Source organism: Ochotona princeps, chromosome 2 (assembly GCF_030435755.1).
Source record: "Ochotona princeps isolate mOchPri1 chromosome 2, mOchPri1.hap1, whole genome shotgun sequence".
Classification (NCBI taxonomy): domain Eukaryota; kingdom Metazoa; phylum Chordata; class Mammalia; order Lagomorpha; family Ochotonidae; genus Ochotona; species Ochotona princeps.
This window is the reverse complement of record NC_080833.1, coordinates 23,277,671-23,305,211: the sequence shown is the minus strand read 5'-3', so window position 1 is coordinate 23,305,211 and position 27,541 is coordinate 23,277,671. Positions and strand designations below refer to the sequence as shown.

The following is a 27,541-nucleotide window of genomic DNA, read 5'->3' as shown; positions in this document are numbered from 1 at the left end:
CACCACGGCGACAAGAAACTATGACAAATATTTGCTTATGACTTCAGCAGAGAAGCAGGCAAGGGAGGTTAGTTAGGAAGGAGGAACATTTGCAGCAGCCTATGTGGAATCAACCAGAAGACTGGGTTATCTTTCTTGGAGCCAGAAATATAGGGGACTATTTCCATGCCATATACTCTTACTTGCTGGGGCTAGATCAAAAAAGCCCACAACGTCAAAAAACCTTTCCTAAAATCTGACTGCCTCGGACAGACTTTGGGTTTTCTTGGGTAAGAAATATAAAATGAATAGGTCACTGAAGTTATCTCTTATTTCTAAGGGATAAATATATATATGGAGAGAGAGAGAGAGAGAGAGAGAGAGAGAGAGAGAGAGAGAGAGAGAGAGAGAGAGTTAGTTCTGCCATACATTTTCTAGGCTTTTAGAACCAGGAGATTAGTAACAATAAGAAAAAACGATGCATGGATCCTATAATTTCTGAGCTGTATTCCACTCAAATTCACAATGAAGTCCTAACTCCCAATACTTTAGAAGGTAACTATTCTTGGAGATAAAACCCTTAAAGAGGCAAATCAGGTTATCCGGGTCATTGCTAATCCAGTAAATGCTGTCTTTGCAAGGAGAGGGAAAATAAGCAAGCATGAAGACAGCTGTCCAGAAGCTAAGGACAGAGAGCTTACAGGAACACAACCATGCTGACACCCCCAATCTTGGATGCTGTTTTTGTCTTGAAAACTGTGTGAGAAGTGGATGGTGCTGTGGCTCACTAGGCTAATCCTCCACCTTCAAGTGCAGGGATTCCATATGGGTATTAGTTTGTGCCTTGGCTGCTATCCATCCCTTCCAGCTCCTTGCTTGTGGCCTGGGAAAGCAGCAGAGGATGGTACAAAGCCTTGGGACTCTGCATCCGCATGAGAGATTTGGAAGAAGCTCTTGGCTCCTGGCTTCAGAATGGCTCAGTTCTGGCTGTTGCGGCCACGTGGGGAGTGAGCCCGCAGACAGAAAATCTTTCTGTATCTCCTTCTCTCTGTAAATCTGCCTTTCCAATAAGCATAAATAAATCTTAAAAATAAAAACAAAACCCTGAGATACTGAGGTATATAGGAGCTGGGATTGTGGCAGCAGCAAGCTAACCCTCTGCCTCAAATGCCCACATCCCACATAGGAGCAATGTCAAGACCTACTGCACTCCACTGCCAATCCAGCTCCTTGCTAATGTGCCTGGAGAAGCAGCAGCAGGTGGCTTAAGTGCTTGGGCGCCTGCACCTACATGGGAGACCCGGGGGAAATACCAGGCTCCTGGCTTCCTACTGGCCCAGCTCTGGTTGTTACGGACATTTGGGGAAAACAAGCAGATGGAAATTTTTTTACTGTCTCTTCTCTGCTAATCCTGCCGCTGAGATAAATAAAAATAAAATATTTATAAAAAAGGAAATAAAAGTTAAATCAAGTATCCAGTCTATGGTAATTTGTCATGGTAACTCACGCAAACTAATATCGGTCCTAATTAACGGGGAGAAAAAGCTGAGATAAGGGAACACATTAGAATTCAAATTGGTGGGCCCGGCGGCGTGGCCTAGCGGCTAAAGTCCTCGCCTTGAAAGCCCCGGGATCCCATATGGGCGCTGGTTCTAATCCCGGCAGCTCCACTTCCCATCCAGCTCCCTGCTTGTGGCCTGGGAAGGCAGTTGAGGACGGCCCAAAGCTTTGGGACACTGCACCCGCGTGGGAGACCAGGAAGAGGTTCCTGGTTCCCGGCATCGGATCGGCGCATCGGCCCGTTGCGGCTCACCTGGGGAGTGAATCATCGGACAGAAGATCTTCCTCTCTGTCTCTCCTCCTCTGTGTATATCTGGCTGTAATAAAATGAATAAATCTTTAAAAAAAAAAAAAAGAATCCAAATTGGTGTAGTGATTCATTCAATTACTGATGTCCTAAATCTGAGATACTTCAGATTTTTAGCATGCATTTTCTCAGAAAAACAGATTCCGCACAAAACCATCTGTCTGCATAGGTTTTGGAGTAATATCGTTATATCCACAAGCTCACAAATACTTTGAAAAATCCCAAGTCCATCAGAATTCTGGGTTGGAATCTACATCCTTACTGACAAGGTAATTTGAATAGATTCATATTAAATTTCAGTTAGCCACAAAATCAAAGACCTTAAAGAATAATTTGCAGAAAAAAGCAGTGCAGCTGACTTGAGTGGTAGTGACTACACTCACAATTTTTTTTTAATAAGATTTATTTATTTGGGAACAGACCCAGTAGGAGAGCTAAGAGTACACCCTAGCTGGGTTGGGGCTCCCACTGGTGAGTGCGGGGGCTGGAGTGGGGGCTGCGTTCTGGTCTGGATATGGCTGCAATCTCCCTTGACACAAGTGTGGACTGGCATTGGACGTGCTAGGCCGGGCTAGACTCCAGTATCATCTGGTATTCTGGAGGACCAGGGTAGATGTAGGATGGACTAGGCTAGGTCTCTGCCCATACTGAGCCATGAGTGAGTTGTGGCTGGGTATGGATGAGCCTTGGCTAGGCTGAAACATCCCACAGTAAGAACTAGAATGGGTTGAAGGCCAATCAGGAAAGGCCACTGTTCCTGCTAGGACAGGAGGTCGACTAAGTAGGGGTGGCTCATGGACCCACCAGTATGTACAAGATCTGCCATTGGGAGAGGTTCTGATGGAGGAGTCTGGGCAACTTCTCTGGCAGGACACAGTTCCTGCAGGTGAGCGCAAGAAACACAATACGGGGCCCAGCTTGGTGGCCTAACGACTAAAAAGTCCTTGCCTTGAACGTGCCGGGATCCATATGGGTGCCGGTTCTAAACCCAGCAGACCCGCTTCCCATCCAGCTCCCTGCTTGTGGCCTGAGAAAGCAGTCGAAGACAGCCCAAAGCCTTGGATTCTTGCACCTGCATGGGAGACTCAGAGGAAGTTCCTAACTCCTGGCTCCGGATCGACGCAGCACCAGCTGTTGTGGTCACTTGGGGTGTGAATCATCGGACAGAGGATCTTCCTCTCTGTGTCTCCTCCTCTCTGTATATCTGAGTTTGCAATAAAAATAAATAAATCTTAAAAAAAAAAAAAAAAGGAAAAAAAGAAACACGACAGGCAGCAGCCCAGACCAGGGAAAGGTACCCACAGGCATACATTTGGCATAGGTCGGGGCTGGACCAGGCTGAAACAGGTCATATCACCCACTGGCAAATCTGAGCACCAGAACAGTGAGGGTTGGGCCAGGTTTGTTCACTACACATACCAGTACACATTACAGCTGGGATTGGTGCCTGCTGGGCTGGGCTAGACTGTAACCCTGACCAGCTGGAATTGGGGGTGGGCCGGGCCGGGCCAGGCTACAGCACCCTCTGGCAAATCCCGAGATGAGGCAGACCATGCCAGACTGGGTCGCTGCGCCCAATCAGCACACGTCAGAACCAGGGAGGGAAGGGGTAAAGCTGGTAGAAGGAATGTGGAGGGCTCCCCTGCTGGAACACCTCGCCCACTGGAGAGTGTGAGTTGGGATGGGGGCAGACCAGGCGGGCAGGGCTATAACACTTGTGGGCCTCATGTGAGCAAGATCAGGGAACAGCCAGGCTTGGTTGACTGTCCCTACTGGTCCAAGCATAAATCAGAGTGGGTGGTAAAGGTTGGTTGGGCTTTGCCACAGCATCAGATGGCAGATGCTGGCACTGGGGCTAATTCTGCCAAGTTAAACTGTAGAACCACCCGGAAAGTACATGATTCAGGAGTGGACCCAAGAGGGAAATAGTGAACACCTTCCTCTTGAGTTATCACTCCCACTGGAGAGCATGAAAACCAGGACTGGGGCAGACCTGGCACCCACCAGCATGTGCGTGAGCTGGATAGTGGGGCTGGTTGGGTTGAATTAGGCTTCAATGCCCATTGACATGAGGAGAGTTGAATGGCATGTGGGACAGATTGGACAAATCTGTAGTATATACTGGCAAGCACGGGAACCACGGCAGGGGGTGGGCCTGGTGGGGGTTATTGTGGATCGCTTCAACTAGGCTGCAGCTCCCACTGGTTTGTGTGAGGGACAAGTGTGCTGGGCAGAATCAGGCTGGACTGCAACACCCACTGGTTCGTGTGGAAGACAGGGCTGGAAACAGAACTGAACCAGCAATTGCAACCACCAGCTGATTGGGGTGATGGACTGTACCAGACCCTGTACTGGCAAGCACACACAGGAATCTGGTCTGGGATCATTTCAGACAAAGTTTATTGGGGATCTCTCCAATTGAACTGCCGGACTCAGAACCCCAACCATGAAGAGAAGTGCAGGTTCCACGGTCTGCCATGGAGTGCAAGTGTCAAAGCTGAGCCTCCTCAGAGGCTCAGATGGAGCTGTGGACAGCATAACCAGGTGCATATGGAGGATGTGGCATTCCAACGCAACCTGCAGAGGACGCCTGGTACCACAACAGAGGACGGAGGACAGAACAAATCAATTAACTACCCCAGCATGTGTTGGCAGTGAGAATCTGGGCAAACAGAGACTCTAAGGTGGACTATGTCAACCAGTGGATTCTGGAGCGACTTCATCATGCTTGGAATGGCGAGATTGGCAGCAATTCAGAACTACTGATTTATCAAAAGCACTTGAGCAAGACCCTCAGAGCATACCCCACACTGGGGAACTGGGATGGTGGGAGGCTGGGTGGGGCTTCTCCCTTTATTTCCCCCTTTACCCCAGATACAGAAAAAAAAGCAATAATGTGGAAATAATAGTCTTACCCACTTTACTGTAGCTCTTGACCCTTTGTGCCCTAATCAACTATGTAAAGATTGTCAAAAATAAAGAAAAAAAAGATTATTTATTTCACTGTAAAGGCAGATTTACAGAGAGGAGGAGAGACAGAAAGAGCTTATATCTACTGGTTCACTCCCCAAATGACAACAGCCAAAGCTGAGCCAGTCCAAAGCCAGGAGCTTTCTTCCAGGTTTGTGCCATCCTGGGCCATCATCTGCTGCTTTCCCAAGCCATCTAAGGAACTGGACGGGAAGTAGAGCAGCTGACACATGAACTGGTGCCAATACGGGATGCCTGCATTTACGGGGGAAGGTTACTCAGCTGAGGCAATACACTGGACTGGACCCCTACACTCACAATTTTTTTTAACACTGTCCCAATGAAACTTAGAGTATCCCAGCTTGTGAACAATAATTTAAAACACTTCAGGGCCTGGCAATACAGTAGCCTAGTGACTAAAGTCCTTGCCTTGTGTGTGCCAGGATCCCTTACAGGTGCCAGTTTGTATCCTGGCTGCTCCACTTCCCATGCAGCTCCCTGTCTGTGGCCTGGGAAAGCAGTAGAGGATGACCTAAAATCTAGGGACCCTGTATCCTCTTGAGAGACCTGGCAGAAGCTTCTGGCTCTTGGCTTTGGATCAGCTCAGTTCAAGGCTGTTACAGCCACTTAGGGAATGAACCAGCAGATGGAAGATCTTTCTCTCTGTATCTCTGGGGAGTGAATGGAAAAATACTTTCAAATAAGCTTTTTTTGTTGTTAATACAAAAAGAGACACCCACTTTTAACATAGGGCCAATTACTAGGTTTCCATTTTTTAAAATATATATTTGTTTATTTCACTTTTATTTGAAGGGCAGAGTTGGAGAGAGGAGGAGAGACAAAGATCTTCCATCTGCTGATTCACTCCACAAATGACCTCACTGGCCAGAGACGGGCCTATCCTAAAGTCAGGAGCTTCTTTTGGGTCTTCTACGTTAGGTGCAGGCGCCCAAACTCTCAGGCCAGCCTCTACTGCTTTCTTTGGCGATCAGCAAGGAGCTGGATCAGAAGTGGAGCAGCCAGGACTTGAAACCGTGTGCATGTGGGGTATCAGCACAGCAAACACAGGTTTAACTTACAACACCATGACACTGGCCCCAGTTTCCATCACTTTTTTTTTTTAAAGATTTATTTATTTTTATTACCAAGTCAGATATACAGAGAGGAGGATAGACAGACAGGAAGATCTTCCGTCCAATGATTCACTCCCCAAGTGAGCCGCAACGGGCCGGTGCTGCACCAATCCGAAGCCGGGAACCAGGAACCTCTTCCGGGTCTCCCACGCGGGTGCAGGGTCCCAAAGCATTGGCCGTCCTCAACTGCTTTCCCAGGCTACAAGCAGGGAGCTGGATGGGAAGTGGGGCTGCTGGGATTAGAACCGGCGCCCATATGGGATCCCAGGGTGTTCAAGGTGAGGACTTTAGCCGCTAGGCCATGCCGCCGGGCCCAGTTTCCATCATTTTTAAAAGACTTATTTATTTTCATATATTTACACAAAGATAGCATTATTGAGATGTAGTTCATACACTGCACAATTCAACGATTTTTTAAAAGATTTTGGGCCCAGCTATGTGGCCTAGGAGCTAAAGTCCTCGCCTTGGATGCACCGGAATACCATGTGGGCACCGGTTCTGATCCTGGCAGCTCCACTTCCCGTCCAGCTCCCTGCTTGTGCCCAGGGAGGGCAGTTGAGGACGGCCCGATGCTTTGGGATCCTGCACCCACATGGGAGACCTGGAGGAGGTTCCAGGCTCCTATTTTCAGATCAGCACAGCACCGGCCGTTGCGGTCACTTGGGAGTGAATCATCGGACGGAAGATATTCCTCTCTGTCTCTCCTCCTCTCGTACATCTGCCTTTCCAATAAAATAAATAAATCTTTAAAAAAGTAATATGGCAAATGCTAGTATGCACATATCTGTAGGCTGTCTTATGGACATTATTTATATTTCAAGTAATCTTGCGTGATCTGTGCTCCTTGGTTTTGTTAATAAAATAAAAGTTTAAAAGTTCACTAGAGTATAGTGACAGAGTACTGGGATCTACCATATCCAGATGTGGGGGTATAATACAACATGCATCCCTGCTTCTAGACAAAAGATGGATTCCCAATGAAAATGTTGGAAATGTGTAGACAATGAGACACTGGACTGTCTGATATTGCCTGTAGCAGCAATGTTGAGGTACACTTAAATAAGAGACTATGGAATTATGATTTCTTATGAAGGACTATATCATTGCAGCAAAATGGGGAAAATCTGTAGGGGGGGTGGGAGTTTTGGGAGGAAGAGGTTCCAGGTTCCCAGCTTCGGATCGGCGCTCATCGGCCCGATGCGGCTCACTTGGGGAGTGAATCATCGGACGGAAGATCTTCCTGTCTGTCTGTCCTCCTCTCTGTATATCTGACTTTGTAATAAAAATAAATAAATCTTTAAAAAAAATGAAACAATTATTAAAAATACTTTTGGTGGAAAAGAAAAACGAGTTCTGAGGGGGTCAACATGTGGTACAGTTAAACCACTATCCAAGATGGTAACATCCCATATGAGCACTCCATTTCCAACTCCGCTCCCATGTGACACATCTGGAAAAGTAGCAAAGGTTGGCCAAGGGCTTGGCTCCTGCAACCACACAGGAAAACTAGATGAAGTGCCTGGTTCCAGACTTCAGCCTGGCCCAGCCCTGGCCACTGTAGCCATTGGGGAGTGAAACAACGGATGAAGAGCTCTCCCAGCCAACACCCTCTGTATCTGTATCTTTCAAATAACTAGAAAAAAAAATTCTAAAGGTTTTGAATGAGATTTTTAAAATTTACTTTTATTTGAAAGATTTATAGACAGAGAGGGATGGAAAAGGAGAGAGAGGCAGAGAGATGTGTCATCCTTCAGTTTAATCCTCAAATGGCCACAAAGGCTAGAATAGGGCCTGAGTCCCTCCACCCCTGCTCCCGTGGATACAGGACCCAAGCACTTGGCCATCTTTTGCTACTTGCCCAGGCACATTAGCAGAAAGCTAGACTGGAAGTGGAGCAGCTGGGACTCAAACCAGTGTCCATATGAGATGCCAATACTGGAGGCAGAGGCCTAAACTAGATCACCACAGTGCCAGTGTTTTGAATGAATTTTAAAACTTGATTCCATTGCTTAGACTTTATATAAACTAATAAACTGGATCATAATTGAATCTACTACAATTTATGGAAGCAAATAAATACTATGAAAATTTACACAGCAAACACAGCTATAAATTCTTAGTTAAATGCAAATAGCTTTGCAATTTTAAACAAAACAGTCATTCTTAAATCTGCAGTCAATAATTAGGGTTTTTATTTATTAAAAAACACAAACGTAGTACATACAGTATATCTGTGTACTGACATTTCAGAAGATGACTACATTAGGATAAGAAATGTCTAAAAAGGCCTCCTCAGGAGACTGAGGAATAAAAAGGTTGGGAACCCAGTAGGGTCTAATGATCCCTATCAATATAGTCTCAGCTGTTCGAGAACAGAGAATAGAGAAAGGTACAAAGACACATAGGAATTTAATTAATCGGATTTACTGTCAAAGAGAAAAGATAAATACACAGAGGGTGGCCCATGCAGATGGAGTAAACATGCAGCAGGGGCCCAGTCTTTCAGCAGGCTGGGATTTTTATAGTTTGGGGTCTTGAAGATGTACCTAGAGGAGGAATTCCAAAAAAACAGAGGAATGAGTGGGACTAGACGAGCTTTTCAAGGGGATTTTACCTGGGTAAATGTCACTCCTAGGGTGCAAGGAAATGCAGAAGGAGTGGGGAGCAGGTTAGACTGGCCTTTCAAAACGCAGTGGAAGAGTCCCTGGTGGGAGATTCTCTATTTACTACCCCAAGGGCAAACCTATGTTCTTGCTCCCTTCAAAATCCATTTCCCAGGGGTGGCTAATCCTCTATCTACAAGTTCTGGCTGCTTCCCTTCCCTTCCAGCTCTCTGCTAATGGTCTAGGGAAACAGCAGAGGACAGCCCAAGTCCTTGGGACCCTGGAGCCTCACAGGAGACCCCAAAGAAGCTCCTGGTTCCTGGCTTCAGATTGGCTCAGCTCAAACCATTGTAGCCATTTGGGAAGTGAATCAGCAGATGAAAGATCTCTGTCTTCCCTTCTCTCTGTAAAACCGACTTTAAAATAAAAATAAATCTTAAAAAAAAATCTCAAAAACCTTATGTATCGCAAGAGTTTTCTTTTTATACTATTTCTTTTTAAGATTTTTTGAAGATTTTTTTTTTTTTAATTGGAAAGTTAGATACACAGAGAGGAGAGACAGAGGAAGTTCTTCTGTCTGCTGGTCCACTCTCCAAGTGACCACAATGGTCGGAGCTGAGCTGATGATCTGAAGCCAGGAGCCAAGAGCTTCCTCCATGCCTCCCATACAGGTGCAGGATCCCAAGGCTTTGGGTTTTCCTCGACTGCTTTCAGGGGCCACAAGCAGGGAGTTGGATGGGAAGTGGAGCAGCTGTGACATGAACTGGTGCCTGTACAGGATTCAAGGCGTGTGCAAGGCAAGAACTTTAGCTACGAGGCTACTGTACCGGGCCCTTTATCCTATTTCTGTGACATATTTTTTCCTAGGTGCTATTAGGCACTCCCACGGTTTTAGTTAATTTATAAATTTATAAAAAAACAAACACAATGAAACCTCAGTCTCTATTTTAAGGTCTCATTCTTGAGCTCCAAACTTCTGCATTTAATTGCTTTCTAGACACCCTCTCTTAAAGTTCAAAGATACTTGAAAATGTCCACATTTAAATTCATCTAGGCTATCAGCATCAACTATTCATTCTACTTCTCAAAGCAAGATGCCTAGAAATGCTCATTTTCCCTCCTCCTCTCAGCTTTACCACTGGCTAAATAAAGCCAGTAACCAAGTCCTGCTGATTCAAACTCCTAATTCTGTTCTCTTATATTACCACCTCTGTCACAGCCACTGTCATCACTCACCAGGACTGCCACACAACTTGAACAATCACTTAGATGGAATCTTACTAAACCCTAATTTATTCTCCCCAGAGCAAGCCAAGTAAGAAATACACACAATCACATCTCTTGTGAGATTTCAATGGCCTTTTACTGTTATTGTGTGGGTATAATGTTAGTATGTTAGAATGTTAAGAATATTAGCGTTAGGCGATATTAGGCACATTAGGGTGAGAAGCCACTACTTCACTAGGTCAGGAGGCGCCTGAACTGTGGGAAAGCCCCACTTTACTGATAAATCTGTCTCCCTTGTTTCTTTGTAACCTTCAACTTACCCCGGTGCAGGAATGCAGGGGCACAATTCCCTGGTCCTGGTCCCAGGGACTGAAGGAGCCATAAAGATAAGGGTGCCAGGACAGGATGAGCCATAAATAATGAATGTGAGAACGGAATAGACTGCTTACACCTGGGAGCCACATAAGTCTAAATTTGTTACTTTTGAGTTGACTTTGATATATGTTACAGCCAAAATGGGGTATATAATCTCCAGCCTTATGCTAGGTCGGAGTCCAATCCTCTTGACTGGCCTGTGTGCCCCAAGTACGATCTGACCCCAGCATGCTGGCACAATAAACTCTGTTTGCTTTTTGCATTACCAGCGAGGATCTTTGTCGTTTTCTGGGGGTTGACTAGCTTGCACCCTAACGTCTGGGGGAAGCTCTGGCCCGGACTCTAACATTACCATCCTCAGGATTGAGTCCTAACACCATTCCCTAAGTTATCAACCCATCTACTCTACCAATCTGTTTTTTTTTTTTTTTCAGTTTTTTTTTTTTTTTTTTTTTAAAGACAGATTTACAGAGAGGAGAGATAGAAAAGGTCTTCCATCTGGACACAACAGCCAGGACTAGGCAGATCTGAAGCCAGGAGCTTCTTCTGGGTTTCCCACGTGGGTACAGGGTCCTCAAGACTTCAGCAGTTCTCCACTGCTTTCCCAAGCTGTAAGCAGGGAGCCTGATTGGATATGAAGCAGCTGGGACACAAACCAGGAACTATATGAATGCTGGTGCCAATGATAGAGGATTAGCTTGCTACACTACCGGACCAGCCCTGGGATCACCAACCCTTATCCTCATACTCCCCACTAAAAACTATCCATTTTAGTTCTTGGCTTAAACACCTTCCCTAACCCCTCTAATCTCACTCTGAACTGCCTTACCCAAAATCTTTATCATTTTATACTGGTCTGTAAAGATCAGTTGGAGCACAGGGAGAAAAATCCTTGTATACACACCACTTGGGGGTGGGGAGTTGTCATATCAATACTTAAATATACATTAACTTTTATTAAGAATGAAAACCCGCATCTGTTGGTCAGAAAGCCAAGCTTTCTGAAGGCCAGCTGGCAGTTATGACTAGCAGAAGCCATGCCCATGTGGTAAGCATGTTTACACCCAACTTATTGCTTCTTACAATCTATTCACTTCAATAAATTTATTAGTTATCAGGTTTTTTTTAAACTTATTTTTATTGAAAAGTCATATTTACAAAGAGAAGGAGAGACAGAAAGATCTTCCATCCTCTGGGTTCACTTCCCAAGTGGCCACAAGGGTCAAAGCTGAGCTGATCCGAAGCCAGGAACTTCCTCCAGGTCTCCCACACAGGTGCAGGGTCCCAAGGCTTTGGGCCTTCTTCTATTGCTTTCCCAGGCCACAAGCAGCGAGGTGGAAGGGAAGTGGAGCAGCCGGGATACGAATTGGTACCCATATGGGATCCTGGCGCATGCAAGGCAAAGACTTTAGCTGTGATGTTTCTGTGCCAGGCCCATTAGTTATCAGTTTTAACTAAATTAACAGAGTCCTATCCAGAAAACAAATAGAAGGATCGCAGGCATACTGGGCACTGAGGTACAGCAAGTTATGCTGTCACCTGCAAATGCAGTTTGAGTTACAGCTACTCTACTTCCAATCTATCTCCCTGCTATTGCGCCTGAGAAGCCAGTGAAGAACAGCCTAAGTACCTGGGCCCTGCCACCCATGTGGGAGACCAGGATGGAGTTCCTGCTTTCCACTTTGCCCAGATAAGACTGCTGCAGGCAGCTGGGGAATCAACTAGCAGATGAAAGATGTCTTTGTGCTAATGCACCTGGGAAGGTAGCAGATAAAGTCCTGAATCCTTGGCACTCACACAGGAGACCCAGACGGAATTCTTCAGCTTCAGCTTGGCATTCAATCTTGCTGTTGTGGATATCTGAAGAGTAAGTCAGCAGGTGGAAGAAAGTCTCTCTCATTCTGCTATCAAATAAGTAAATCTTTTACTTAAAAAAAGAAAAAAAAGTAGGAGCTGGCATGGTGACATTGCCACCACCTGTGTAACAGCTACTCCACATCCAACCCAGCTTCTGGCTAATGCATCTGGGGATGCAACTGAGGACAGACAAGGCACTTGGACACCTGCACCCAGGTGGGAGAACCTGAAAAGCTCCTTTCTGACTCCTGGCTTTGGGTCAGCTCAGCAATAGTTATTGCAGCCATTTGGGAAATGAAACGGTGGATGGAAGACCTCTCTAATTCTGCCTTTGAAATAAATAAAACAGGGCCCGGCAGCGTGGCCTAGCGGCTAAAGTCCTCGCCTTGAAAGCGGCAGGATCCCATATGGGCGACGGTTCTAATCCTGGCAGCTCCACTCCCCATCCAGCTCCCTGCTTGTGGCCTGGGAAAGCATTCGAGGACGGCCCAATGCTTTGGGACCCTACACCTGCATGTGGGAGACCCGGAAGAGGTTCCTGGTTCCTGGCATCGGATCAGCGTGCATCGGCCCGTTGCGGCTCACTTGGGGAGTGAATCATCGGACGGAAGATCTTCCTCTCTGTCTCTCCTCCTCTCTCTGTATATCTGACTTTGTAATAAAAATAAATCTTTAAAAAATAAATAAATAAATCAACAGACTATCTGAAATAAAATATGGATTTACAATCTTCTGTGAATCTTATGCCAAATTTATATTACTCCTAAAGTAATAACTGTAAGACATATTAAAATGTCTTCATTCATTTTAAACATCTAAAAAACTATACAGAATTATAGTTTTGCAGCCAAGCGCCATAGCCTAGTGGCTAAAGTCCTTGCCTTGGGCATGCTGGGATCCCAAATGGGCACCAGTTCTAATCCCGGCAGCCCTGCTTCCCATCCAGCTTCCTGCTTGTGCCTTGGGAAAGCAGTTGAGGATGGCCCAAAACCTTGGGACCCTGCACCCGTGTGGGAGACTCAGAAGAGGCTCCAGGCTCCTGGCCTCTGATTGGCTCAGCACCGAATGTTGCGGCTACTTGGGGAGTGAATCAATGGACGAAAGATCTTCCTCTCTGTGTCTTCTCTTTCCTGTGTATCTAACTTTCCAATAAAAATAAAATAAGTCTTTTAAAAAAGGGAATTATAGTTTTGCAAAATATAGGCTAAGAAATATTTTTTTAAAACATCTTAAAAGATTTATATTTTATTTAAAATGTAGAGTTGGGGCTAGTGTTGTGACAGTAGATAAAGCCATTGTCTGCAATGCTGGCATCCCATATGGCTGCTGGTTTAAGTTCCAGCTGCTGTATTTCCTATCCAGTTCTCTGTTAATGTACCTGAGAAAACAATGGAAGAGAGTCCAAGTGCTTGTGCCCCTGCACCCACACAGGAGATCAAGAAGCTCCTGACTCCAGACAGGCCCAGCTCCAGCTCCAGCCGCTGCAGCCATTTGAGGAGTGAATCAGCAGATGCAAAGGGGAGGTAGGTAGCTGGATAGGTTAGGTGTGTGTATGCAACAGGTATGGTATGTGTGTTTGTATGTATGTGTTACTCTGCCTTTCAAATAATTAAGCCTTAAAAAGAAAAAGAGGCCTAGGCACCTTCATTCTGCCATGGCAGTGCCTAAGCAGCCTCTGGGGGCCCGGGGACTTGGGACAGCAGAGCAAAGAATGCCTCTACTTGTCACATGCTTGGGTCCCAGATGGGTGGATGGGGTTGAGGGATAGGGCCCAGGCTGGCATGCTGGCATGGGGCAGATTCTGTGGGGGATATGTGGACTCACCCTGTGGAACTGCAATATTTGCACAAGAGCTGGGGTGGGTGACAGGCTAAGCATAACCATGGAACCCAAGACACTCAGATACTGGGGTTGGGAACAAGCCAGAAGGGTCCAGACTGCACAACCATGAACAGGGTGTGGTACAGGCTGTGCCGCAAAATCCACTAGCATACACAGAGGCTGAGATAGATGGGGGCAGGTTGTTTTTAGTAAGAACCTAGCACCCACTGGTACACATGAGATCTTGGTCTGGGAGTGGGCCTGGTGGGGAAACTGGGGGAACTCTCCTAGTGGGCTGTAGCTCCTGCTGGAGAGCACGAGTCAGGGCTGGGTGTGGGTCAGGCTGGGCAAGGCTGCTCCACTTGCAAAGGCCAAGACAGGGGAATGGGCTATGCTAGGTTGGGTCAGAGTAGCTGCTGGCACATGCAAGATCTGTAACAGGCTGGGAAGCTAAGGGGACGCCCCAGCTGGATTGTGCTCCTATTGGTGAGCTGGAGTCCCAGAATAGGGGTGGAAAACTGGGCTGGACATAGCTGCAGTATACCTCAGCATGGGTGTGGACTGGGTCTGGGGTGTGCCAGACTGGGTTAGGCTCCAGCACCCACTGGTGCTCATGAGAGCCAGGGTGGGTGTAGGATAGCCTAGGCTAGGTGTTGGCATCCACTGAACCACATGAGAGCTGGGTCTGAGGGTGGACCAGACATGGCTGGGCTATAGCACCCAACGGTTAAGAGCTGGAATGGGAGTGAACCAGCTGGGTAAGGCCGCTGTTTCTACCAGGATAGGATGTAAGCCAAGTCAGGCTGGGTCAAGAACCCATGAGTGTGTGCAAGATCTGTCACTGGAAGGTGACCTGATAGAAGAGCTTGGGAAACACCTCTATCTGGACACAGTTCCTGCAGATTAGCACAAGAATCAAGACTGGGAGCAGCCCAGACCAGGCCAGATTACAGTACACAACAGCATACATGTGGTTCAGGTATAGGGTTGGGCCAGGCTGGGCCAGTTCATAACACCCCTGACAGGTCTGAGAATCCGGACGGGGTGCAGGACGGGCCGGGTAGGGCCACAACACCAGCCAGTTTGCATTAGGGTTGGGACTGGGAACAGCCCAGGCTGGTCTAGGCTGCACCACTTGCCAGCATGAACTGGGGCTGGGGGCAGGCCAGGCCGAGGTAAGGCAAGCCATGCCAGACTGGGTCACAGCACCCACCAACACTCATAAAACTGAGGGGGTAGGGAGTAAGCCCGGTGGGGGGCAGTGAGGATTCCCCTGCTAGGCCACTACTGCTGGTGAGCACGATAACTGGGACTGGGGCAGACTAGGCTAGGCAGGGTTACAATAACCATTGGCCTGCATGTGAGCTGGGTTACTGGGAGAACCAGGCTGAGCTAAGCTACCATACCCACTGGTACATGCAAGAGCCAGGGTAAGTGCAGGCTGGTCAGGCTTAGTGCAAGTGCTGGGACTGGGGGTAAGTCTGTCAAGCTAGATCACAGAAGTACCTGGAAAGTGCAAGATCTAGGATTAGAAATGGGCCCGATAGGGAAACTGTGGGCACCTCTCTGGTATAGCACATACCAGGCTATAGCTTCCACTGGTGAGCATGAGAATGAGGGCTGGGGGCAGACCTTGTTGGATAGGCACTAGCACCCACCAGCTTAAGTGTGGGCTGGATAGTCAGGCTGGTCGGGCTGTACAAGGCTCCAGCACTAATTGGGGTGGGCAAAAGCTGAATTGGATTGTGGGACAGACGGGACCAGTCTGCTGCACATACCAGCACGTGCAGTAATCAGGGCTGGGAGCTGGCCTGGTGAGGGTTACTGTGGGTTGCTCCTAAATGGCTGCAGTTCCTGCTGTATACATGATGGCCGAGTATGCAACCAGCAGGGTTGGGCTGGGCCACAGCACCCACTGGTATGATAAGAGATGGGGCTGGAGACAGGACTGTCCAGCAATTGCAACCACTAGTGTGTGCGTAGGCTGACATGGGTGATGGACTGAGATGGACCCAATAATGCCTAGGACAAACAGAAGTCAGGTTTGGGGTCAAGTCAGACACAGTTTCTTTGGAGAATCCCCTCAATTAAACTATTAGACTCAGAACTCCGACCACAGGGAGAATCGCAGGATCTACAGTCTGACTGTGAAGTGCATGTGTCAAAATTGGGTCTCCTCAGCTGCTGAAGATGCTGCAGTGGACAGCATGCCCAGATGCACATGGGGATACGACAGACCATGGAGATTTGCAGAGATCTAGTACCACTGCGGAACATGACTGACAGAAGAAATTGGAAAACTCCCAGCCAAGCATTGACAGCAAATATCTGTGTGAATGAAGACTCTAGGGTGGACTATGTCAACCAACGGACCTTGGAAGGACGACCCCAGGAAGACATCGGATGGCTATCCGCCATCCCTGGGTATTGATGCAGTTGGGATGCTGAGAGCAGCTTCTCCCCTTCTCCCAGATACAGAAAGAAGAAAAAGAAAATTCAAAATGATCTCATCCACTTTTCCCTATTCTTCAACCTTTTCCACACTAATCAGTGGTGTACATGGCATACATGTTTCTCAACTATATAAACATCATGAAAAATAAAACTAGGGCCCGGCACAGTGGCCTAGCAGCTAAAGTCCTCGCCTTGAAAGCCCCGGGATCCCATATGGGCGACGGTTCTAATCCCGGCAGCTCCACTTCCCATCCAGCTCCCTGCTTGTGGCCTGGGAAAGCATTCGTGGACGGCCCAAAGTCTTGGGATCCTGCACCCGCATGGGAGACCCAGAGGAAGTTCCTGGTTCCTGGCTTCAGATCAGCTCAGCTCTGGATGTTATTGGCCATTTGGGGAGTGACCCAGCAAATGAGAGATCTTTCTGTCTCTTCTCTGTGTAAATCCATTCTGCCTTTCCAATAAAGATAAATAAATAAATAAATAGATAGATAAATAAATAAAACAGGGTATTTATGCAGAATTCATAAATAAAACAGGCAATTTTTGAGCTACATATGGCATAAAATATTCCATTTTTAGTTGGGTTAATGTTTCCAGATTTTAATTTGTAATATTTAAAAAGCAGTTAAGGGGCTTGGCGGCGTGGCCTAGTGGCTAAGGTCCTCGCCTTGATCCCATATGGCCGCTGGTTCTGGTCCCGGCAGCTCCACTTCCTCTCTGTCTCTCCTCCTCTCAGTGTATCTGACTTTGTAATAAAAATAAAATAAATCTTAAAAAAAAAAAAAGCAGTTAATATCATGAAAATCCAGACTTAGAGTTGCTACAAAACTGACCCAGAAAGCATGAGTTCACGACAGATATTCATAAGGTTTCTATCTTTTCTTCAAAGACAAAGGCCAACTGATTTATCTTTATACTTAGTATGGAGCCTTTGACAGTAATTACTTTGTTTACTAAGTCACAAGCAGCAATTCCTTATTATCACTGGGTATTTCTGATGTGCTAAGCCCCATGCTGAAACACTTCACTGGCATCATCACCACACAGATTTTCCACAACAACCCTATTTCAGAGATGAGGAAAATGAGGCTCTGGAGATTAACTCATCAAAGAATTAACTATAAAAATAAAATAGCTGCAATAGAATATATGAAAAACTATATGAAAAGTAAGAACAGTATTACAGAATTCAGAAGTAGGGTTCACGTGCAATGTAGAAGTTTCAAAGTACTTGGAAAGCCTGATGAAATGGTAGGATTTGAATTTGACTGTGGGGACCCGGTGCGATGGCTCAGTGGCTAAATTCCCACCTTGTACGCACTGGGATCCTATATGGTTGCTGGTTCGTGTCCCGACTGCTCCGCTTTGCATCCAGCTCCCTGCTTATGCCCTGAGAAAGCAATGAACTATGGCCCAAAGGCTTGGGACACTGCACCTGCCTAGGAGACCAAGAAGAAGCTCCTGGCTCAGCTCAGCTGATCAGCACAGCTCCAGTCGTTTGGGGAGTGGACCAGCAGATGAAAGATGAAATATGTTTCTGTCTCTTCTCTCTGTAAATGTGCCTTTCCAATAAAAATAAATAAATATTAAAAAAAATAAATAAGACGGTGGAAACTTGGCATTGTGAGGCAACAGATTCAGCCTCCTCTGGCATCCCTTATCAGAGTGTTGGTTCTAACAGTCCTGACTAGTCCCTTCTGATCCAGTCAACCCCTTCTCCCTCCCCACGATGTGCCTGGGAAAGTAGCTCTGTTAGAAACTTCTTAGTTGGAACTCCGCCTCCTGACTCCAGCCTAGCCCAGACCAGAGTGGTGCGCCGAGCTGAGGAAATAAGGATTAAAGATTGCTCTATATTTGTCTGTCTCTTGACTTTACAAATAAACAATAAGTTCAATAAATAAGATTTTAAAAAACAAGTGAGACTTCTACATGAAAACTGGGATTGCTTATCACTTTTTCCATGAAGAATGCTTAAAAGACAACTGAGGTAGTACAAATGGAATCAAACTAGCAAAGTCAGCAGAAGTTCTCCAATGTTGCTATATGTACATTATGACTTTGGGAGTATCACGGCAGGAAAGAACCAGACAGGAAGATTAAGAACAAATAAGTGGGGCCCAGCACCGCAGTCAGGCAATTGAAGTCCTCACCTGTATGCGCCAGGATCCCATATAGGAGCCAGTCCACGTCCTGGTGGCCCTGCTTCCCATCCAGTCCCTGCTTGTGGCCTGGAAAAGCAGTCAAGGGAGGCCGAAAGCTTTGGGAACCTGCAACTGCGTAGGAGACCTGGAAGAGGCTCCAGGCTCCTGGCTTCAGATCAGCTCAGCTCTGGCCATTGTGGTCACCTGGGGAGTGAATCAACAGACGGATGATCTTCCTCTCTGTCTCTCCTCTGTGTGTATCTACCTTTCCAACAGATAAATAGATCTTAAAACAAACAAACAAAACAAAAAACAAATAGGTGGGGGCTGGTGCAGTAGCCTAGGGACTAAAGTCCTTGCCTTGCATGAAACCAGGATTCCACATGAGTGCTGGTTCATGTCCCAGCTGCTCCAATTCTCATCCAACTTACTGCCTGTGGCCTGGGAAAGCAGCAGAGGATGGCCCAAAGCCTTGGGACCATCCTGCACCCACGTAGGAGACCCGCAAGAAGCTTCTGCCTTCTGGCTTTGAAGCAACTCAGTTGTGATCATTATAGTCACTTGGGGAGTAAACCAGTGGATGGAAGATCTTTCTCTCTGTCTCCTTCTCTGTAAATCTGCCTTTCCAACATAAATAAACAACTAACAAACAAATATTTAAAAACATAACACATAGGTGTGTTGGAATTTCTACTAGGCATCCATTGTAACTCTGTTCCCTTACCTGACAATTTAATAAATCCACCTTCCATGATGCACCTGTCTCACCCAGGACAAGGAGGAGATGCCAAGATGGCTACTGACATTAAACACCATGTAAAGAGGCCACGAAAATCCCAGAGCTTAAAACACACAAAACTCCACTCAAGAGCTACCCTCTCAAAAAGACAAATCATATGCAAGGGGCCCTTTTTCTGTTCTTGATGATGCTTGGGATCCTTCCAGGGCCTCTGCCACCTGTCTGTCTCCTCACAGGAAACTCTCTGGCCTACTCATGATGCATACTGCTCCATGTGGGGTAACTCACATTCACATATCAATGTCATGTTCATTTTCTATCTCTTCCAAATGCATTCTGTTGGGGCAGAAGTATAACACTGTAGGTGAAGCCTCTGCCTTCAGCACCAGAATCCCATCTGGCCACCAGAGTCTTGGCTGCTGCACTTCTGATCTAGTTCCTTGCTGATGTTCATGGGAAGCAATACAAAGTGGCCCAAGTCCTTGAGACCCTGCACCCATGTGCGACCTGGAAGAACCTGCTGGTTCCTGGCTCTGGATTAACCCAGCCATTTGGGAAGTGAATCAGAAAATGAAGATATATATCTCTCCTCTTTTTCTATAAATCTTTCAACTAAAAATAGATAAACCTTTAAAATATATTTATAATAGGGGCCTGGCATGAGTGCCTAGTGGCTAAATCCTTGCCTCACATGTGCCAGGATCACCAAATGTGACGGTTCATGCCCTGGCTGCTCCACTTCCCATCCAGCTCCCTGCTTGTGGCCTGGGAAAGCAGTAGAGAATGGCCCAAAGCCTTGGGACCCTGCACCTGGTTTGGGAGATCCGGAAGAAGCTCCTGGCTTCAGATCGGCTCAGCTCTGGACGATGGGGACACTTGGGAAGTGAACCAGTGGACGAAAACGTTTCTCTCTGTAAATCTGCCTTCCCAATAAAAAAAATAAATAAATCTTAAAAAAAAAAAAAAAAAAAAAACACACAAATAGGTGAGTTGGAATTTCTACTAGACATGCATTGTAACTCTGTTCCCTTACCTGACAATTTAATAAATCTAACTTTCCAATAAAAATGTTTTTTTTTTAAAGATTTATTCATTTTATTACAGCCAGATATACAGAGAGGAGGAGAGACAGAGAGGAAGATCTTCCGTCCGATGATTCACTCCCCAAGTGAGCTGCAACGGGCCGGTCCGCGCCGATCCGAAGCCGGAAACCAGGAACCTCTTCCGGGTCTCCCACGTGGGTGCAGGGTCCCAATGCATTGGGCCGTCCTCAACTGCTTTCCCAGGCCACAAGCAGGGAGCTGGATGGGAAGTGGAGCTTCCGGGATTAGAATCGACGCCCATATGGGATCCTGGGGCTTTCAAGGCGAGGACTTTAGCCGCTAGGCCACGCCGCCGGGCCCAAAAATGTTTTTTAAAAATAATAAATCCACATAAATTTTAAAAAATAACAATAAATCTTGCTAAGACTGGCACTGTGGAATAATGGGTTACGCACTACTTAACATTAGCATCCCACGAACAACAGTACAAGTCCCGGCTATTTCACTTCCAATCCAGATCCTGCTAATTTGCCTAGGAAAGCAGTGGAAGATCGTCCACAACCTTGGTGCCCTGCCGCCATATTGGATACTGGGATGGAGTTCCAGGCTCCTGGTAAATCAAAGCTCTATCTCATCCTCTCTGTACCCTGCCTTTCAGACAGACAGACAGACAGACAGACATATAATCCTGTCTTTGTTTGTGTGATGTATGCCTCTGTCTTCAATTTTTATCTCTGTGGGTCAAGAACCAGGAGTAAAGATTAAGATACACAGAGACAGAGCCAGCACAACGGCTTAACTGGCTAATCCTCCGCAAATAGGTGTCAGCATCAGTTCGTGTCTGAGCTGTTTCTTCCCTTCTAGCTTCCCACTTACAATAGGCCTGAGAAAGCAGCAGAGGATGGCTCAAATGCCTCAGGATCCTGCACCCTTGTGGGGGGCCCAGAAAAAGCTCCTGGCTTCAGATCAGCTCATCTCTGGCTGCTGTGACCCAGAGGATGGAAGATCTTTCTGTCTCTCCTTCTCTCTGTAAATACGTCTTCCAATAAAAATAAACTTGGGGCCTGGCGCAGTAGCTTAGTGGCTAAAGTCCTCGCCTTGAACCCACTGGGATCCTGTTATGGGTGTTGGTTCTGATCAGGGCAGCCCCGCTTCCCATCCAGCTCCCTGCTTGTGGCCTCAGAAAGCAGTCTAGGACTGCCCAAGGCCTTGGGACCCTGTATCCACGTGGGAAACCCAGAGGAGGCTCCTGGTTCCTGGCTTTGGACTGGCCAGCTCCAGCTGTGGCAGCCACTTGGGGAGTGAATCAGCAGGAGGATCCTTCTTTCTGTATGTCTGACTTTCCAATGAAAACAAAATGAAACTTTAAATAAATAAATAAATAAAACTTGAATAATAATAATAATAATAATAATAAATAATTGGCTAAGTTCTGCAAGAACTTCTGTTAAATCCTTCACTGTGAATTTACTTGGATGTTCCAGTTTCCTCCCCTCTTGCTTCTTTTTATAAGATTTATTTTATTTTTGTTGCAAAGCCAGATATACAGAGAGGAGGAGAGACACAGAGGAAGATCTTCTGTCGTATGATTCACTCCCCAAGTGACCACAAGGGCCAAGCTGAGCCAATCTGAACCCAGGAGCCAGGACTTCCTCCAGGTCTCCCAGGCAGTTGCAGGATCCCAAGGCTTTGGGCTGTCCTCGACTGCTTTCCCAGGCCACAAGCAGGGAGTTGGATGGGAAGTGGAGCTGCCAGGATTAGAACTAGCGCCCATATGGAATCCTGGTGCATGCAAGGTGAGGACTTCAGCCACTAGGCCACCATGCCGTGCCCCCCTCTTCTTCTTAAGCGGGAAAGAAAAACGTGTGTGTGTGTGTGTGTGTGCATTGGAAAAGCAAACTGAAAAAGAGGGAGAGACAGAGATATCTCCCATCTACTGCTCCACTCCTCAAATGTCCGCCATCAGCCTGAGTCAACTGCAGCAAATAACGTGCAACTCAGCAATTCAAGCACTTGAGCCGGCCTGAGCTGCCCTCCTGGTACATCACGAGGACGCTGTGAGGAAAGCAGAGCAGCTGGAACTGAACTAGGCACTGAGATACAGAGTGGGGAGTCCCCAGCAGTGGCTTTAATTCACTGTGCCACAGCACATGATCCACCTAGCCTCCTGGTAAGTTATGCATTCATTACCCAACAATCTTCTCTTTCCTTTCAAAAGGCCAAGTAACATAGACAGACATGAAGACATTTAATCTGCTGGTTCACTCCCCAAATGCCTACAACATTCAGGGCTGAGCAGAGATGAAGCCAGGGGCCCAAAACTCAATCCAGTTTGCCCACATGGAAGACAGGAACCTAAGTATTTGAGCCATCACTCACTGCCTCTCTGGGTATTCCTTATTGTGTGTATTTTTACCTTCTTTTAAATTATCTTTTCTTTTTCCCCCCTGTGTTTTTGCATTATTAGGAAGCTGCAATAGCAGCTGAACCAAGACGTGCACTGAGGCACTCCAACAAAGGAGGTTCGCCTCCCAGGTGGCATCTGAACCACTGTACCAAAGCCACCCCTCTCCTGCACCCCCCACTGTGTGCGCAGTTCCCCCTGTTGACAGCCATGGCTACGTGGCGCATGACAGCACTACTGAGTAACTGTCCAAGTTACTAAACCTCTCTGAGCTTCACTCTCCGTATCTTGGTCCACTCCCCAAATGACTACAGAGCCAAGACAGGAGCTTCGTCCAGTCTCCCATGCGGGTGCAAGGGCTTCACCGCTTTCCTCCACTGTTTGCCCAGCCACATTAGCAGGGAACTGGAAGGCAACAGAGCAGCCAGGACTAGTGATGCTACAGGCACAATGCCACCTCCCAACACAAACCTCTAGAATGAGAAAGGGTTCTCCAGAGTTCCCCCTAAACTCCCTTCGTATCTGATCAGATCACCACATGCCATCCCTTAATCAATCTCTGTGTAGAAGATAGAATTACAACAACAATTATGATAATGAAGACCTCCTCTCTTGCGGCAGGGCAGAGCGGCCAGATTCTTAACAAGAAGGGCTGGAGTCCCTGTTATCAGGATCAGAACTGAACTGCAAGCATCACTCAGAAGGTGCTCCCAAAGGCAGTGAAATCACTACAAACTTGTGTCAGTCATGAAGTCCGGGCCCCAACAGCAACAGCACAGGAAACAGAATACCCCTGAGTGGCAGTGAAAGGCAGCAGTCTCTGTTCTCACGGGGAGTGAAGGCAGCCATGTTGGGATGCTGACACCCAAAGTCTACATTACCACACCTGTACTAATTACCCAATGTTCGCAAAGCCTCGGTTAATCACCAGAAACAGGAACAGCCCACCTATCTCCAACCAGATGTCAGAATTAAATGTATCATTGCATTAGTTGTAGTCCCCATGTATACAGATGATCCCGTCCCGCTCCCCAATTCCTCCAAAAAAGGACTTTCTGAAAGACAAGGTATATCAGGGGGAGAGGTGGGTCTCTGGGCTGATGCTGTGCAGCGTAGGGATCTCCTGTGGGCACCAGTTCAAGTCCCAGCTGCTTCCTGTTTAGGGCCTGGGAAAGCAGTGGAGGATGGCTCAGGTTCCTGGGCCCCTGTATCCACACAGGGAAACAGGAAGAAGCTCCCAGCTTTGGATTGGTCTAGTTTGGCTATTGTGGTCATCTGGAGAGTGAATCTGAGGATGGAAGATTTCTGTTTCCTCTCTCACTGCCTTTCCAACAAAAATAAATAAATCTTCAGGAAAAAAAAGAGAGAGAGAGAGAGAGAGAGAGAGAGAGAGAGAAAGATGGATCTAGAAAGGGAGAAGTTCCTGACTCTGAACTAAAAATGCCCTTGGGAACTTGATAAGCTTTTACTTCACTGAGTAACTTTCATCCTGAACCCCACCAGTGAAGTCTTAACATTGTAAGTATTTTTGGAGGTTTGTGTACAATAAAATGAGTAAGAATGTAACTTCTGGTTTTGCAGTTAGCTGTTACCCTCTGTAAGGTAGTCTGTCAATCTTTTTTTTTTTTTTTTTAGATTTATTTTATTTTTATTACAAAGTCAGATATACTGAGAGGAGGAGAGATAGAGAGGAAGTGGAGCTGCCGGGATTAGAACCAGCGGCCATATGGGATAGGACCTTAGCCACTAGGCCATGCTGCCGAGCCTTCAATCTTTTTTTTTTTTTTTAAGAATAGAAATTCTGGGCCTGGTGCGATAGTCTAGTGGCTAAAACGTCGCCTTACATGTGCCAGGATCCCATAAGGGCACTGGTTAGTGTCTTGGCTGCTCCACTTCCCATCCAGCTCCCTGCTTGTGACTTGGGAAAGCAGTACAGGATAGCCCAAAGTCTAGGGACCCTGCACCTTGTTGGGAGACCCAGCAAAGCTACTAACTCCTGACTGGCTCAGCTCCACCTGTTGGGGCCACTTTGGGGAGTGAACCAAAGGATGGAAGACCTTCCTCTCTGTCTCTCCTCTGTAAAATCTGACTTTCCAATAAAAATATACAAAACTTTAAAGAATAAATTGAAAATTTTTTCTTCTTTTCTTAAAACTTATTTTCACTGGAATGGCATATTTACAGAGAAGAGGAAAGAGAAAAATCCTCCATCCTTTGGCCCACTCCCCAAATGGCTGCAACAGCTGGAGTTGAGCAGATCTGAAGCCAGGAGCTTCTTCCACACTTCCACGCGGGTGCAGTGTCCCAAGGCTTTGGGCCGTCCTTGACTGCCTTCCCAGGCCACAAGCAGGGAGCTGGATGGGAAGTGCAGCAGCTGGGATATGAAACAGCGCCTACTTGGAATCCCGGCACTTAGAGGTAGATTAGCCAGTTGAGCCAACATGCAAGGCCCTAGTCTGTCAATCTTTAAAACCTGAATAACATATCTATTTCTCAGAGTTTAAAAAGTCAAATGTTAGTTCCTTCCTTGGGCAGCACCAGTGTTCCTGAAACCAAAGACCATCACAATGTCTGGAATAGGCAAGTCTCTCAAATTTTTTCATGGATACATAAAGTTGCCACTAGGAACAAAGGCCTGTCAGTCTTACCATGTGATGGAGGAAACAAAGTGCTTAAGGGAAAGGAACTAAAAGAATCTGTTCTGATATTTACAAAGCCTTTACTGAACTCCAAATACCGAGTTATCTTCGGTTCCAAATTACCCTGAATAAGAAAAGGATGGCTCTGAAAGCTAGGAAAAGAACACTGCAGATTTTGCTGGATGGTTTCCACATGGACGGTTGCATTGTGCAAGTATGTGATTTCTCTAGGTGACAGGCCTGCCAACAGTACCAGATCTCATTCTAAAGTTACTGCCTTACAGTACAGAAAATAATTTTTTTTCGTTAGGATCACTGATCCTAGACCAATCAACATTGCAGAAACTCAATTTCAGGGTGTTTTCCCCTCCCCCAACACACACACACACACCCCAGTTCGGAGCAGCAATTCACTCTGATTTTTTTTTCTCCCGGTTTTGTTCGGACCAAAGGTTTCCAAGCGAGCCCACAAGCAAAAACACAACTTCGCCTAGCCTTAAAAAAGCATTTCTTTACCCCCTGTCCAGACCAACCACTAGAGGGCCAAGCAATTAAAAGGCCAGGAAAAAAAAAAAAGGCAGCGGTTACTTAACTGGGGATCTGAAGAATCACCCTGCCTTAGCCACTACCCTGGGTGAGTTACTTTACCTCCCTATGCCTCAGTTTCCTCGTCTGTGAAATAGGAACACCGCTTGTACAATGGACGCCGAGGCATGTCAAGCGGCAAGCGCATGCCTGCACATACAACAGCCCAGCCCATCCACGCTCACACCAACGACTCCACGTCCAAAGGCTCGGATCTTGTTCCAGAGCTCAACAGGTCACTCCCTGTCTGCCAGCCAGGACTGGCCCTGAAGCCCTCCCTCAGTCCCCGGATCCAGCGATGTCCACTAGGGTTCGGCCCTCGGTGTCCTCCGGCTAGCAGGGCCGTCACGGAGCCCCGCCGCACCATCCCATTTCCGCCTCTCTCGGCCCTCGGGGGGCGCGAGCTGCCCTCGCCCCGGAGGCCTCTGCTCACTGGCCCGAGGCCAGGTCACCCAACGCCCCCTTCCTTCCCTCAATCCGGTACAGATGCACATCCCCGCCACACACACACACACACACACGCACACACACCCCGAAAAGAAGGTGCCTTCCGCGCCCCCTCCGGCCAGCCGCCCGCAGCCTCGGCGCGGGGCGCACGGCAGGCCCCTGGAGTGGGCTCCGGCCCGAAGCCACCACGTGGGGGCCCCGGGCACGTCCACGGGAGCCCCGGGGCCAGCTCCGGAGCTGCTCCTCGCGCGGGCCCGAGCCCGGCTCCAAACTGGCTTCGGGGGCACCCCCGGCCTGGCTTCCCCCTCGGACCTTCTCTAGAGGGGTTTCGGAACCTTACACAGACCGGGACACGGGCCCTCGCCAGACCCCACAGCCCCAAGGCCGCCTCAGCCCGGGCACCCCGGTGCCTGGCCGCCTGACTCACCCATCGCGGCTCCGCTCGCTCGGACTTGGCGGCGGCAGCCTCAGCGGCAGCTCCAGCAGACAATATGGCGGACCCACAGGACGGCAACCCGAAAGGGACAGACATTCAGCTCCGGAACGGAACGCCTTCTCTGCCCAGCTGCCTAGATCTCGCCAAATGCGCTTGCTTAAAGAGCCCGCAGCTTTCAAAGGTGGGGATGAAGCTTGGATCCCGAAAGTGTGGCTGGACAGAGACTGGGAGGGACAGGCACTAAGCAGTAGAACGTGCTTTAGCAGTTCGCAACTGTTTCTGATCTCCCAGAGAAACTTTTCTTCCCAGAAACTCACGCTTCCCTTCATAATTAAAGCCCATAATACATTCTGAGGTGAGTAACAAGGAGTCAGGTGGAGAGAAGTGACTGGCTCAAGATTAGAGATTAGGAAAGGAAAACTAAACCCGGACCTTTTCACTGAGCCACCTGCCCATAGCCCTAGTTGAGAGATCTTACTTAGAGATGTGGAATTAAAAAAATAAATAAATAAACCCATGTGTGCAGTGTAGTTAACAGAGCGATTTCACAATCACTATTGTGAATGTATCCTCCCAGCAAACTCCTTGAGGGTAGGGATGGGTTGTAGATGGCAATCCGGCACCTAGCGCAGTATCTGGCATGGGTTTGTTGAATGAAGAAACAGGACAGTTGGGTACACAGTGCAAGGAATAAACTCCTCTTTGACTCCTCTTTTGAAAGGCCCAGTTACAGAGAAGGAGAGACCCAGAGAGGTGTCTTCCATCTGCTGCTTCACTCCTCAAATGCTAGGGTGGGGCTGGGCCAAGCTAGGAGCCAGAAA

General features: G+C 47.4%; 1 protein-coding gene across 2 annotated transcripts in view; it reads right to left on the bottom strand.

Moving 5' to 3' along the window:
* KPNA6 (karyopherin subunit alpha 6) overlaps positions 1–26,842 on the bottom strand; it is a 53,728-nt gene extending 26,886 nt beyond the window's left edge. Inside the window, exon 1 of one of the 2 annotated variants that reach the window (XM_004591626.3) lies at positions 26,712–26,842. In XM_004591626.3, the coding sequence (XP_004591683.2) occupies positions 26,712–26,715 (4 nt within the window). In that variant the 5' untranslated portion in view covers positions 26,716–26,842. Of the gene's footprint in view, positions 1–17,721; positions 17,741–26,711 lie in introns of those variants that run through there. The other variant, XM_058678234.1, reaches the window with a different exon arrangement.
* Positions 26,843–27,541: the final 699 nt, after the last annotated feature.